Source organism: Myotis nattereri, assembly GCF_964212035.1.
Source record: "Myotis nattereri genome assembly, chromosome: 5".
Taxonomy (NCBI): domain Eukaryota; kingdom Metazoa; phylum Chordata; class Mammalia; order Chiroptera; family Vespertilionidae; genus Myotis; species Myotis nattereri.
Genome location: NC_138080.1, coordinates 24,196,556 through 24,211,594, shown reverse-complemented (window position 1 = coordinate 24,211,594; position 15,039 = coordinate 24,196,556). Strand labels below are relative to the sequence as shown.

At 39.4% G+C, this 15,039-nt stretch overlaps 1 protein-coding gene across 1 annotated transcript; it reads left to right on the top strand.

Annotated features, from left to right (window-relative positions):
• Positions 1 to 495: 495 nt before the first annotated feature.
• On the top strand, positions 496 to 3,706 carry LOC308520515 (uncharacterized protein). The gene is made up of 3 exons (XM_081093076.1): positions 496 to 783; positions 989 to 1,049; positions 1,682 to 3,706. The coding sequence occupies exons 1-3, from the start codon at positions 750 to 752 to the stop codon at positions 3,393 to 3,395; spliced, it is 1,809 nt and encodes a 602-aa protein (XP_080949202.1). The 5' UTR covers positions 496 to 749; the 3' UTR covers positions 3,396 to 3,706.
• The last annotated feature ends 11,333 nt before the right edge of the window (positions 3,707 to 15,039 follow it).

Below are 15,039 nucleotides of genomic sequence, written 5' to 3'. Positions count from 1 at the left end.
TCAGACAAAGAGAGAAGAAAGACTGAATCTGCGGTAAATATTACATCAGATAAGAGCAATGCTTCTCTGCAAGAATATTTCCATTCAGCCAGCTGCATATAGTTCCTTCTCATTTTCTGGAAGAATTTAGAACATGGCCAGCTGGACTTTGTTAAAAGTTGTACTTCCACAAGCCTCCTGGACATTCATGTTTGGTGATGGGACTAGAGGAAAAAGCTTGTAGTTCTTGACTATGTTTTTATTCATTGAAACCTCATTGCAGATGTTAACATCTGCCTCATGGAGTGCTGTAAATGGTGGGCAGCAAAGAAAGAGGTGAATGTTTCTCACAAAAAATTGATGGTCTTAAAATGATAATATTAGTTTCATTTGAACAGCAATTCTGTCCTTTTCAGAATTCTCTGAACCCTACCATAAGTGGGGAAAAAGAATGTAATGTGATCACAGTAACAATGTGTAAACAATTTACATGTGTTCATGATGCTGGTAAATTTATAAGGAAGGAAATGTGGACAGAAATGAGTTTCTTATTATCAAATCATAGAACAAATGTCTGGAGACAATAGAATCAGATGTAACCTTCCTATAAATGGAGTCTGGGTGTCCAGTGCTATTGGTCTGACTGATCCTAATTTACACATACTGGGGTGTTTTAGGACTCAGTGGCCTTTGAGGATGTGGCTGTGAACTTCACTCTGGAGGAGTGGGCTTTATTGAATTCTTCACAAAAGAAACTCTACAGAGATGTGATGAGGGAAACCTTCAGGAACCTGGCCTCCATAGGTAAGGATGACAACTTATCTTCACCTCATAAATTAGAGGACAAGTGTTTCTTGGCCATCAGCCTTGTTCTCAGATGTGGAATGTGGAAAGGGAGAACATTGGTGAATAAACTGGGCATGGTCACAGCACATCATAGAAATAGAATCTAATAATTTCTCCACAGTTTGTAATAGTTTGGAATCAATTTTCTGGCTCTGCATTTTAGGAAAGAAATGGGAAGCTTATGACATTGAAGATCAGTACCAAAACCAAAGGGGAAAACGAAGGTGAGTTACATCCAGAATAGAAATCACTATTTTTGTGAGAAACCTGTAAAGCTACCAAATTTCAAAAGAAGCAACCAGCCATAGCTGGTTTGGCTCAGTGGATAGAGCATCAGCCTGCAGACTGAAGTGTCCTGGATTTGATTCCGGTCAAGGGCACATGCCCGGGTTGCGGGCTTGAGTCCCAGTGTGGGACATGCAGAAGGCAGCTGATCAATGACTCTTTCTCATCATTGATGTTTCTATCTCTCTCTCCCTCTCTCCTCCTCTCTGAAATCAATAAAAATATATTTTAAAAAAAGAAGCAACCAAAATAACTTCTGCTTCACATTTATTCTTAGAAAATTTCCACCAAATTACTTTCTTATGGATGACAAAGAAGGTCAATACTTGCAAAGTAATTTAAATGGAAAGAGTATTGATAAATCCTTCACATGGATATCACTGTTTTGATCGTAGCAAAGGAAAACTCCTCTTGTAAAGCATTCAGTACATTGTTTCTAATCATCCCTTCAGAGTGGGGGAAAACCTAAAATTTTGCTATAAATCATGAAAATATAGTTCAAAGATTCTAGTAATAATTTTAAAGTTATTGATGAAAAAATAATTAGTAATGTGCTTCTAAATTTTTCCAGAAATCCAATATTAGAGAGAGTCTGTGAAGGGGAGAAGAATAGTCAATGTGGGGAAAACTTCAGCCTCACTCCAAATCTCAGTCCAAAGAAAAAATCTCTTCCTATAGTAAAACCATGGGAATACAATGTGTGTGGGAAAGTCTTCATGCTGCAGTCATCCCATAATATGCACATCAGAAGTCACACTGGAAACAAGCCATCTGAGTGTCAAAATTATGGAGAAAAGCTGTATAATTATGATGTATGTGGGAGCACCTTCAGTTATCTTCAGTGTTTTGACAAACATGAAAGGAATCACAATGGAGAAAAAGCCTATAAATGTAAGGAATGTGGGAAGACCTTTAGTTCTTCAACTTCACTTCAAATACATGAAAGATCCCACACTGGAGAAAAACCTTATAAATGTAAACAGTGTGGTAAAGCATTCAGTTGTCTCAGTTCTCTTCGACGTCATGAAAGAGTTCACACTGGAGAGAAACCCTATGAATGTAAGGAGTGTGGAAAAACCTTCAGGTATTATCAAAATTATCGAAGACATGAAAATAAATTTACTGGAGAGAAGCCCCATGAATGTAAGGAATGCGGGAAAACTTTCAGATGTTATCAAAGTTTTCGAAGACATGAAAGAAATCACAGAGAAGTGAAACCATATGTATGTAAGCAATGTGGTAAAACATTTAGTTGTCTCCGTTATCTTCGCAAACATGAAAGAAATCACACCAGAAAGAAACCCCATGAATGTAAAATATGTCGTAAGACATTCAGGTATCCCAGTGATCTTCAAAAACATGAAAGAAATCACACTGGAGAGAAACCTTTTGAATGTATGGAGTGTGGTAAAGCCTTCAGAGATCCCAGTTCCTTGCAGACACACCAAAGAACTCATATTGGAGAGAAACCCTATGAATGCAAGGAATGTGGCAAAGCCTTCAGTTCTCATCAGTGTGTCCAAATACATGAAAGAAATCACACTGGAGAGAAACCCTATGAATGTAAAATATGTAGCAAAACATTTGGTTATCCCAGTTCTCTTCGATATCACAAAAGAACACACACTGGAGAGAAATCCTATGAATGTAAGGAATGTGGGAAAGCCTATAGATATCTCAGTTCCTTACGAATACATGAAAGAATTCATACTGGAGAGAAACCTTATGAATGTAAGGAATGTGGGAAATCCTACAGGTGTTATCAAAGTTTCCAAACACATGAAAGTAACCACACTGGAGAGAAACCGTATGTATGTAAAATATGTAGTAAAGCATTTAGTTGTCTTCACTATCTTCGAAAACATGAAGTAAATCACACTGGAAAGAAACCCTATAAATGTAAAAAATGTAGTAAAGCATTTAGGTATCCCAGTGATCTTCAGAAACATGAAAGAAATCACACTGGAGAGAAACCCTTTGGATGTCAGGAGTGTGGGAAAGCCTTCAGAGATCACCGTTCCTTACAAACACATGAAAAAACTCACACTGGAGAGAAACCTTATGAATGTAAGGAATGTGGGAAAGCCTTCAAATGTTATCAAAGTTTTCAAACACATGAAAGAAATCACACTGGAGAGAAACCGTATGTATGTAAAATATGTAGTAAAGCATTTACTTGTCTCCGTTATCTTCGAAAACATGAAAGAATTCACACTGGAGGGAACCCTATATATGGAAGCAATTTGGAAAATTCTTCATTTCTCACACAACCTTTCAAAATCTGAAGATGAACCTGAGAAAAATTATATTAATGTGCACAATTTGCAAAAGGCTTCAGTTAGCTCAGTTTCTTTCAAAAGCATGAAAGGACTCGCTGGATAAAAACTCTTGAATGTAAGTAGTTTGGGAAAGATTTGAATTGGTCCACATTCTTACAAGTGCAAATTCACTCCAAAAAGGAAATTAAGATGTTAGTAATGTGAGAAAGCTTGACAGAAATTAATCCACATAGAATGTGCCAGAAAGTTTTCAATGTGAAAGAGTCCTCATTAATGTTGTAAATATATTGTGTTCATTAAACCCTTTTCCATACCTCATCATTTGGCTGTGGATTTCTATTAATTACTTTCAGAAATGAATACTCACATCAGATAGTAACGAGAGTCTTTAAAAAATAGTACATAAGATTGATTAGGTAGTGCTCTTTTCTTAAAATAGCTAATAATATTTTCTCTCTATCTTGTAGCCTGTTAGATACATGGGTGAATTGAAGTCTATTTTTTATATGCAGTTATGTTAAATATTTTTTTATAATATTTTATTTGTTTGGTTTTACAGGGCTATTAAAAAGGACAATTTGGTATTTGGGTTTTCCTTGTGTGCTATGGCAGTCTTTTATATCCCTAGTCCATTATATATATTCTACATTTCCCTCTGACAAAGCTCCCTTTTGGGAGTGGTGGGTATAGGAGCCTTTTTCTATTTTCCATGGAATAAATTTTATGTGGGGCAAGTTTAGGAAAGAATATAGTTACATGTGAATTATTTTCATATTTATACCTTTGCTTTCGTTCTTTCTTGGGACTGCTGTTTGGTGAATTGAGAAGAGGCACTTGTGATGGGGTAACAGAATCAAGAGTGGAAGATTTTCCCTCCCATTGGGTAATGTTAGGACCTTGATTTTCCAGAACCCAACTCCTTTATGGTCCATGTTAGAGTTCCTTAGTAGCCTCACTTGCATGAGATTTGGAAGGCAAAAACGAAGAAGGCATTAGTCAGATTTTAGAGCCAACATTCACACAGACAAACAGACATAAGCGTGTCAAGAACAAAATCTTCCAGCCTGTTATCTGGATTCTTTGACCTTCCAATCAAGACTATTGTAAAACCACCACCAACTGTCTGATATCCATTTTCTTTTTTAAATATATTTTTATTGATTTCAGAGAAAAAGGGAGAGGGATAGAGAGACAGAAACATTGATGATGAGAGAGAATTATTGATTGGCTGCCTCATGCATGCCCCATACTGGGGATCGAGCTTGCAACCCGTGCATGTGCCTTGACCGAGAATCGAACTGTGACCTCCTGCTTCATAGGTTGACACTCAACCTCTGAGCCACGCCCGCCAGGCTCATATCCATTTTCTGAGAAGTGTAGGTTTCCACTGATGGGTTCACAAGATCCACATCAAAGATTCATCTGAGTTTGGATTTTCTGTAAGCCCTCTTGTGTCCACCAGGAAACTGATCAGATGTTCATGCTTATGTCTGATTCCCCTCTATCTAGATTATATCTCTATAAGGTCTAATTTGTATAGGAAACACCTTCCTATAGTTAACAGTGCCATTTAGTACGTTTTTCTTATTCACCATGACATCTACAGTGGTGCTGTCAAAAAAAATTACACCTGTCAGAAAGACTGGGTGTTGCCTGTTACTTGTAGCTGCACGTAATCCTTCAATATATTTCAGTCATGTTTCGTTGTATGTGAGTAAAAGTACATGTATTTTGTGGTCAAATGAACACTTCTATAGTTGTTTCATAAAAGCATTTTATTAACTCTTTTCTAAGCTCTGGTATGCTAACAAATATTGTGTTTTTTATTTCTTGAGAAGACATGTTAAAATGTCTCATAACAATTATGGACTTTCAAAGAAACTTTGTAATTCTCCTCATTAATAATTGTACCACATGGGTTAATTTTTTTATATTCATTCATGTTCAAGTATTTTTTCTTAAGGGATATTTTGTTATTTTTTTAATAGTTACAGTTTTTGTCATGACACTAATTGCCATTCAGTCTTAATACCAAAACTGTACATCATGATTTTTTTCATTGCCCTCTTGCCAATGGCCTGTATGATCGAGGATGTAGTCAAAGAGAAGGGTGTAATGAATTCTAATAGTAAGAATGACCACACAGTACACACGACTGTGCTGTGTGACATGAAAGGTTGATCAGGACTTGTATAGGGTTTGGCGTGTGATAGATGCTATTATGGCTGTTCAAGGCTCTGAGGAGGTCAACATAGTATGTTATTGGTCATCACAAACCTTATTGTTTAAGAGGCAATGTAGTGAAGCTACACTTATTTTGTAAGAAGCCCTAGTAAGTCACATTAGTAAGAAGAGGGCAATATTAGCCACTTTTAAAATTTGGAATTGCTACTTTTGTCATATTGTGAGACATGGTTATAAAATATATTTTTGTTTTGGTTCATCATAGTCACCAAGTACCTTCATGAAGGAGGTATGTGACATCTTTCTCTTCAACCGTATAAGACTTGGCCTTGTTGCCCTAGCTCCGTGGTTGGCAAACTGCGGCTCGCGAACCACATGTGGCTCTTTGGCCCCTTGAATGTGGTTCTTCCACAAAATATCACAAAATACCACGTGCGGGCATGCATGTACAGTGCGACTGAAACTTCATGGCCCATGTGCAGAAGTCGGTATTTTGTGGAAGAGCCACACTCAAGGGGCCAAAGAGCCTCATGTGGCTTGCGAGCCGTAGTTTGCGGACCACTGCCCTAGCTGGTTTGGCTCAGTAGATAGTGTTGGCCTGTGGACTGAAGGGTCCTAGGTTTGATTGTGGTCAAGGGCACATGCCAGGGTTGCGGGCTCAATCCCCAGTAGGGGGTGTGCAGGAGGCAGCCGATCAATGATTCTCTCTCATAATTGATGTTTCTATCTCTCCCTCTTTTTTCCTTTCTGAAATCAATAAAAAATGGGAAAAAAATTAGAATAAGAATTTCTTTTTTAAAAAAAGGAATCTAAGGTTACTTTAGTAACATAAGGCTGTAACAGGTGGCATAAGTGCTAATTATATTATAATATCTTATGTCTGAATTAGAATTTGGCCCAAAAATAAAAATAAAAATATCCCTAGCCATTTTGACTCTGTGGATAGAGCTATCAGTCTGTGGATTGAAGGACCCCAGGTTGGGGTTCATGGGGGAGGCAACCAATCGTTGTATCTCCCTCTCTCTGTCTCTCCCCCTTCCTTCCATTCTCTCTAAAAAAATTAATGGGGTCTAACCGATTTTGCTCAGTGGTAGAGCATTGGTTGGTGGACTGAAGGGTCCTGGGTTCAATTGTGGTAAAGGGCATGTACCTTGGTTGTGGGCTTAATCCCCAGTAGGGGGCATGCAGCAAGTAGCTGATCTATGTTTCTCTCTCACAGATGTTTCTAACTCTATCTTCCTCTCCCCTCCTCTCTGTAAAAATCAGATGAGGTTTTCCCTGGCTGGTTTGGTTCAGTGGATAGAGTGTAGGCCTGGGGACTGAAGCGTCCCAGGTTCGATTCTGGTCCAAGGCATATGTCTGGGTTGCTCAGTCCCCAGTGGGGGATGTGCAGGAGGCAGCTGATCAGTGGTTCTCATCATTGATGTTTCAGTCTTTCCCTCTTCCTTCCTCTCTGAAACCAATAAAAAATATTTTTTAAAAATCCGATGAGGTTTAACAAAAACAAAAAACTAAAATTAAAACAACAATGCAATTTATGTTAGAATGAGATATATTAGCAAGCTTAATAAAATCAGGTTTTATGGAAACTAATCTACCATTTAAAAATCTCTGTAAAAAATATCTCTGTAAAGTAGGTATCTTTTCCTTGAGTGTAAGTATTATAAGAAAATATTATAACTGGTCAATCTCAAAGTTACCTCTACGGAATTTAATATAAGTGAATAAAAATCATGGGAAACAGGAAGTGAGGTGAACAAGATTTCATTTCTTGTCACATGAAACCCAATCTCTCACCCACAAAACCATCTACTCTTCATATTTCTGTCCTTAAAAAGTTTAATAACATGCAATTTAATACAACAAAGCATAAGAGTCCGGAGCATGAAACAGAATTGCCATGAAAGGAAACAAGTATGCTGAGGGCGTTCTCACAGTGAACCACTCCCCAAAAGTCACAACACTGGGCTTTTTCAGCACAACCTTCTCCTAGTTGTCCTTCAGTTTTTACAACCTTCTTCTTGGCTCCTGGCTCTCTGCCTCCCTGGCCAGCCTGTCTGCCCTCAAAGCCATAGCCAGTCTCTCTCTTGTTCTCCTCACTCTGAGAATCTGTCTCTGGACATCTTTACGGGTGACCACTTGCCTGCAGAGAAGCAAGCTGTGAGCCACAGAGACCTGCTCCTGGGATCTTCTCTGCCCAATGTAACAATTGTGCTGTCCTGGGCTGGGGGCTGGTGTGTAGAAACCCAGGACCAGCACGGCCCAGGCATTCACCTACACTTCCTGGTGCAGTTGTCCTATATAATAAAAGGTTAATATGAAAATTGCCCCTTTGAACGAGAGTTTGACCAGGGGGTGGGGACTGCTGGCCAACCTCCCGAGTCCCCTCCCCCTGGCCAGCCTGGCCTGATCAGCCCTGATTGGGGTGGGCTGGCTGGACTCCACCCGTGCATGAGTTCATGCACTGGGCTTCTAGTTCTCATCATATTTGTCACATCCAAAGTATTTACAAGTTCTTCCTCACAGCTGCAGGTCTGGAGCCCCTGCAGTCTCCTGTAGGCACTCATCTGCTGGGGCTTCTCCAAGGTCTCCTCCTGCCTCCTGTGCCTGACCATATTGTCAGGATGGGCAGTAACCTTGGTGACTGCACTCTTGAAAATGCAGCTGGTCAGCCTTATAGGAAGTTCCGACCTATCACTGCGTCTCTGCTTGCTCATGGCTGAAACCAGTTGTCTCTTCTTTGCTAAAGTCTGGGGCATCATGTTTCTCTGGAGCTTTCCCTTTGAAAACAAAATGAAATGTAAAGTTTGAGTAAAGTGGGAGAAAAAAACTCCCATTGCATTTGGACCCTCCACCCTCCTCTCTTCGGAGAAGTGTCTGCTCATCACAGTCATCTGGAAAGTTGTTAAAACTCAGTTTTGTGGACCTCAAGCCAAGTAGGACTGGGGCGTGGCCAAGAATTTGCATTCCTAAATGTTCCCAGAGGATACTGATGCTGCTAGCACAGGCACCGCACATTAACAACCAGATCCTGGGACATCAAGCTAGTATGAGTCAAGAACAGGAGAATCAAGGTCATTTCCAGACCTGTTTCAATTCCAGACCATTTCATCCACCAACTTCCTCAGAAGATGGTTCCCTGTTTCCATCTTTGTCTATGTCCACTACACAGATGCTGATATCCTCTAACGGTGGGTAGAGCCTAACCCAGTGAAGTCATGTGCCTTTCAACCCCCCAATACCCACTTTCACTTGCACATCCTAGTCCCTTCTTTACTTAGATCTTCTTTGCTTCATAAGTACACTAAACCCTCAGTTGTGCGCACAATGGTTTATCGGACTTAAAAATGTTGGAAAAAACACTAGCAATTTTAACAACATAAATAAAAATTACATATGTACAATTATAGTCTTCATATTTAAGTCTAACTGTCACTGCTCATCAACAGTGTTGCAGGTGATCACACTGCATCACTCGAGGTAATTGGTCCTGTCGTCTGTGGGGTAACTTTCTGCAGGAGTTTCAATGCATGCAGGCCAGTGTTCCCACTTATGATCTATTGGGTATATATTTAAAATTGCTGTAATACATATAGAAAAGTCTTCTTTGAAATTAAACCTTTATATATACTTAATTTTGATTACATAAATGTCTATGTAAATAAAAACAGGTAGGCTAATTTGTCAAATTTTTCTTTTCTTAAAAAATACGTTTTTGTTGATTTCAGAGAGAGGCGAGAGGGAGAGAGAATAGAAATGCCAACTATGAGAGAATCATTGATCTGCTGCTTCCTGTATGCTTGCTACAGGGGATCCTTGAGGCCACACCCCAGGCATGTGCCCTGATGGGATTTGAACTGTGGCCCCTTAGTTCATGAGTTGACATTCAACCACTTTGTCACACTGCCCGGGCTTATTTGTCAAATGTTTAACCTACACATTGGGAAAGCCTACTTTATTATACAACATACTTTCAGCTTTAACAGACATACACCCCTTGTCCGAATTAATCTGTTATATCCAGTTTTACTGTAACTCAGAAATACCATATTTTCACCATAGTTTCCTTTATAACAGAAGGACATTCACTGTAAATAACCCACTTAACTCTCCTACTCCTCCCTGTTAATCTCTGCTCTTTCATTTGACTTTACAGAATTGATGCTTCTTAGGAGTCATTCCTGCTCTTACATTTGTTCTACATTCACACACACCCTTTCTGGGCCATCCCATTCATTCCTCTGGCTACAAAAACCATTAATGAACTAGATATGCCCATAGAATGGGTATAATCTGCCTTCAACCCTGAGGCTCAGATATCTATCTGCCCATTCATCCAATCACTGCTAGTATCAGTGACTCAACTCACAGAGACCAGATGCAATGTTCAACCAACCAGTTCCCCAAATAATTCAGCACTAAGGGTCCCCTAGTCACTTGTTGGTGCTAATATCCTGTGTAAGCCAGTGCCTTTCTGGACACCCTGTCAACCCACTAGATTAATGCATGTCTGACACGGTGTTAGGTATAAGAAAGTGATGTGAGAAATAGTAAGGCCAAGACACAGACAGAAAAAGGAGGGATGGAGGAGGATGAGAGGTTAGGAGGGATAAAGAAAGAAAATAGCTACAAGTATTGATGACAAAGGATTAGGGAAGAACTAACAGATTACATGATATTTGAGTACCATCCATCCACTCTTTGGAACCCATGTAAACATTCTCAACTTTTGAATAATTTTTGAGCATCTTTCATATTTCCTGTAAAATGTCATTTACACAGAGTGGCCTTCTCTGACCCAGCAATAAAAATTAATCTGAGCCCTAACCGGTTTGGCTCAGTGGATAGAGTGTCTTTGGGGTGTGTGCAGGAGGAAACTGAAGGGTCCCAGGTTCGATTCTGGTCAAGGGCATGTACCTTGGTTGTGGGCACATCCCCAGTAGGGGGTGTGCAGGAGGCAGCTGATAGATGTTTCTCTCTCTCTGATGTTTGTAACTCTATCTTCCTCTCCCTTCCTCTCTGTAAAAAACCAATAATATATCTTTTTAAAAAAAATTTAATCTGAGATTTTCTGTGTTGATTTTTTTCACTTTTCCTTTGTATATGTATAATTATCTATTTCTTTCATATTATTTTTCTCACTAAGCTGGATAGTCCATAAAGAGGAGTCTAATGTGGACTGCAATGTGTTAAACTGCCATATTCACTTATTGCTTGGCCCTTGGATGATATTTATTGAAAGAAATTCTTCAAACTAAAAACATTCTCAATATTGCAAGCAAATTGACTCAACCAGAATTATACAATGAGTGCTATTCTGATATCATTGCCCAAGATAGTGATGGCTAACCTTTTGAGCTCGGCGTGTCAGCATTTTGAAAAACCCTAACTTAACTCTGGTGCATGTCACATATAGAAATTTTTTGATATTTGCAACCATAGTAAAACAAAGACTTATATTTTTGATATTTATTTTATATATTTAAATGCCATTTAACAAAGAAAAATCAATAATAAAAAAAATGAGTTCGTGTGTCATAGGTTCGCCATCACTGGCCTAAGATTTCAAATCCTTTCTCTTTGTAACCCATTTATAAAACTCAGTCACAATCATCTATTTAAAATGTAAATCCACCGTGACTGATTTGGCTCAGTGGATAGAGCGTCGGCCTTCGGACTGAAAGGTCCCGGGTTCGATTCCAGTCAAGGGCATGTACCTTGGTTGCAGGCACATCCCCAGTAGGGAGTGTGCAGGAAGCAGCTGATTGATGTTTCTGTCTCATTGATATTTCTAACTCTCTATTCCTCTCCCTTCCTCTCTGTAAAAAATCAATAAAATATATTTAAAAAATAAAATAAAATAAAATGTAAATCCCATAAGTACATCTTTCCTTTTAAATCTCTCATTTCTGTCCTTGGAGGTGTTTTTCTGAAGGAGAAACCATAAATCTCATTGCACTCCTATTATCCGGTGTAATTAATACTACCCCATCCATTACCCAAGAGGTCCCAGTGTGGAGGGACGTCTGTTTGGAGGGGCATCTATTTATGCCAAGTTGTGTACTGAAACATGGGATTTAGAATTTAACCCAACAAAGTCACTGCTCCAGTTGGTTTTCACCTGGGAAGAGTTGGAAGACTAATGCACGGCTCATATGGTGGTAGGGATAAGTAAGTGATGTGAGAAACAGGCCAAGACAGAGACAGTGAGAAAAAGAGTGACTGACGATGAGAGATTAAGAGGCATAAAGAAAGAAAATAAATACAATTATTGATGCCAAAGAGATTAGGGAAGAAATAACTAATGACATGATATCTGATTACAGAACTAAATTTATTGATTTTGTTAATCCTCACCCAAGGATATTATTCCATTGATTTTTAGAGAGAGTGGAAGAGGGAAAGACAGAGAAATAATGTGAGAGAACCACAGGGCTTAGTTTCCTCCTGCACACACCCCAATCAGGGCCAGGGCCTAGTAGGAGCCTGCAACTGAGACACTTGCCCTGGACCGGAGTCAGACTGCCCTTGACAATCAAACCTGGGATCCTTCGGTTTGCTGACTGACGCTCTATCCACTGAGTCAAACCAGCTAAGGCCTAAATTTTTGTTTGAATGACCAAGCACATTATATGTAAAAAATTTTCCAGTTAAGGGCATGTGCCTGGGTTGCAGGTTCCCTGCCCCTTTGGGGTGCATGCAGGAAACAAGCAGTTAATGTGTCTCTCTCACATCGATGTTCCTCTCTCTCTTCCCCACCCCTTCTTCTACTCTCTAAAATAGAAGTGGAAAAAGTATATCCTCAGGTGAGGGTTAACGAAAGAAAGGAAGGAAGGAAGGGAAGAAGGAAGAAAAGAGAGAGAGAGAGAGAGAGAGAGAGAGAGAGAGAGAGAGAGAGAGAGAGAGAGAGAGAGAGAGAGAGAGAGAAGGAAGGAAGGAAGGAAGGAAGAAAGAAAGAAAGAAAACTGTTACAGAAACCTTTTAGGAACAAATGATTATTCCCAGTGCTTGCTCTTTGAACACCTGAATTTGATCTGATCTTAAACCAGGAAAGAATGAATGACACCTCACAGTGGATTACCACCACCTTGAGTCTATGGTCCCACCAAATAAACTCCTATTCCCAGCCCTCAGCTTTATGGGAATTACTGACTCTGTTCACTCAGCAACTGGCACATACTTTGCTACCATAGATTTAGGTAAGTCTGCTTTGTTAATGCCTATGTCCACAGTCTCAGCTGCAGTTGGCCTGCACCTCCAAAGGGACAGGACACACCTCTACCTGGTTCCTTTCAAGGAAGCTCAACATTACTGCCACTGCACAGAGCTTCTGTAGGTGGGGTCTGAGCTGTGTTCACTTTGCCCTAGGAGCTGTGACATTACATTAATGACATTCTCCTTTGTGGACATTTGTTTGACCTTTAGGACATAGATTGGAAAGAGGGGCTCACACAAACTGGATGTGCCACTGCCTCACCCATTAAGCCCTGACCTCTTGGTTACATTTAAAAAATCGTTTTAGTAAATAGGTCACTCCCTTTCTCAAAACATGAAGAACTAGCTCTAGTCCCTCTCAGCACCCACAACACTGTCTAGATTTTTTTGATGTTTGGAGGTAAGGTATTCCTAGCTTGGAGGGCCCATTTATGCTGTTACTTTTGTGGCATCCCTACCATCAAAGTCTCTAGATGGATAGATTGCCATACAACAGGCACCTGGAGTGTCCTCAGAGACTCCTGAACTGTAGAGGCTTTACTATAGAGTTACCCATTAAGCCTATGATGTAATTTCTTTCTTTTTTCAAAGTTATATTGCTTACTAAATGCTTATGCATTTTATTAATCTTGTCCAAAAACAGCTTTTTAAATTTTTCTCCATTGATTTCCCACAATTATATTGATTTCCAATTTTTATTATTTAATTCTGCTTGCTTTTTAAAAATGATGTTTTTATTGACTGTTTAGAGAAAGAAAGGGAAAGGGAAAGATGGAAACATCCATGAGAAAGAAACATTGATTGGCTGTCTCCTGCTTGCCCTCTCCTGGGGAATCGAACCAGCAACCTGGTCATGTGCCCTGACCAGGAATCAAAATGACCTTTTGGTGCATGGGACAAAGCTCTACTAATTGAGCCACAGCAGCTGGGCTGCTTGTTTTGAGTTTAATTAGCTTTTTTTTGTTTTTTACTAAAATGAAAACCTACATTATTTGATTATATATCTTTCTCTTCTAGTGTATTTGTTCAAAGGCACAAATTTTCCTGTAGGCATTGCATTTGCTGCATCTCACAGTCTTTGAGAAGTTGTAATTTTATTTTATTTAGTTCAAATCATTTTTTATTTCTCTTGAGACTTTTTCTTTGATCCCATGTATTATTTTGAAGTGTGTCATTGAATACTAACATACATGAATGTTTATGAACTCTCTTGCTATTATTGATATTTAGATTAATGCCTGTGGTGTGAGAGCTTCTTTTATGACTTCTGGTCTTCCAAATTTGTTAAGGTGTGTTTAATGTCCTGGAATATGTTGTCTTGGTGAAGGTTCCCATGTGAACTTGAAAAAAAATGTGTATTCTGCTGTGACTGTATGAAGTATTCCAATGCTTTAAAATTTTAAGGCACAGATTTTAAATCAGAGATTTTAATCACCAATCACAATTTTATAATTGAATTTTGTTGTTACATGGCAGTGTTCAGATCAACTCTGCTGTAATTTTGCTGCTGTAATTTGTTATAAGGGGTGTTGATGGAAAGATTAAAATGTCCCAGCTGCTGTGAGCAGGTGAACAAATTTCTTGACCCAGGACCTAGTGTCAGGGCCAAGACAATGAGCCAGCTGCTGTGGTTCTCTCCATGTAAAATGTTCCCAAACAACATTTCCTTCTTAAAAATCTAAGGTTCACTCTAAGCAAGTCATCCAGGTAGTTTTTAGTAACAGATAAGGATGCAAGTAATATAAGTACTAATTAAATTATAACTAGAGGCCCAGTGCACGAATTTGTCCACTCAGGGGGTTCCTCAGCCCAGCCTGGGCCCTCTCACAGTCCAGGAACTCTCGGGGCTGTCCAACTGCTGCCGAAGTGAGAGAGACTCCCCCCACCTCCACTGCACTCACCAGCCCTGAGCCCGACTTCTGGTTGAGTGGGACTCTCCCTGTGGGAGTGCACTGACCACCAGGGGGGCAGCTCCTGCATTGAGCATCTGCCCCCTGGTGGTCAGTGTGCATCATAGTGACCAGTCATTACACCATGCAGTCGATTTGCATATTAGCCTTTTATTATATAGTATGTCTTATGTGTGAATTAGAATTTTGGCAAAATAAAAAAATATCCTCACATGAGGTTTAAACAACAAATAATTAATTAATTAATTAATTAATTAAAACAAAGATATAATTTATGTTAGAATGAGATATTATAGCAAGTTCACTGAGGTCAGGTTTGCATGAAATCAAAACATTCTTCT

Coding starts and splice junctions, on each gene's coding strand:
- LOC308520515 (XM_081093076.1), top strand. CDS start 750: ATGAGGGAAACCTTCAGGAACCTGGCCTCCATAG. Junction 784..988: donor CAGGAACCTGGCCTCCATAG/GTAAGGATGACA, acceptor TCTGCATTTTAG/GAAAGAAATGGGAAGCTTAT. Junction 1,050..1,681: donor AACCAAAGGGGAAAACGAAG/GTGAGTTACATC, acceptor AAATTTTTCCAG/AAATCCAATATTAGAGAGAG.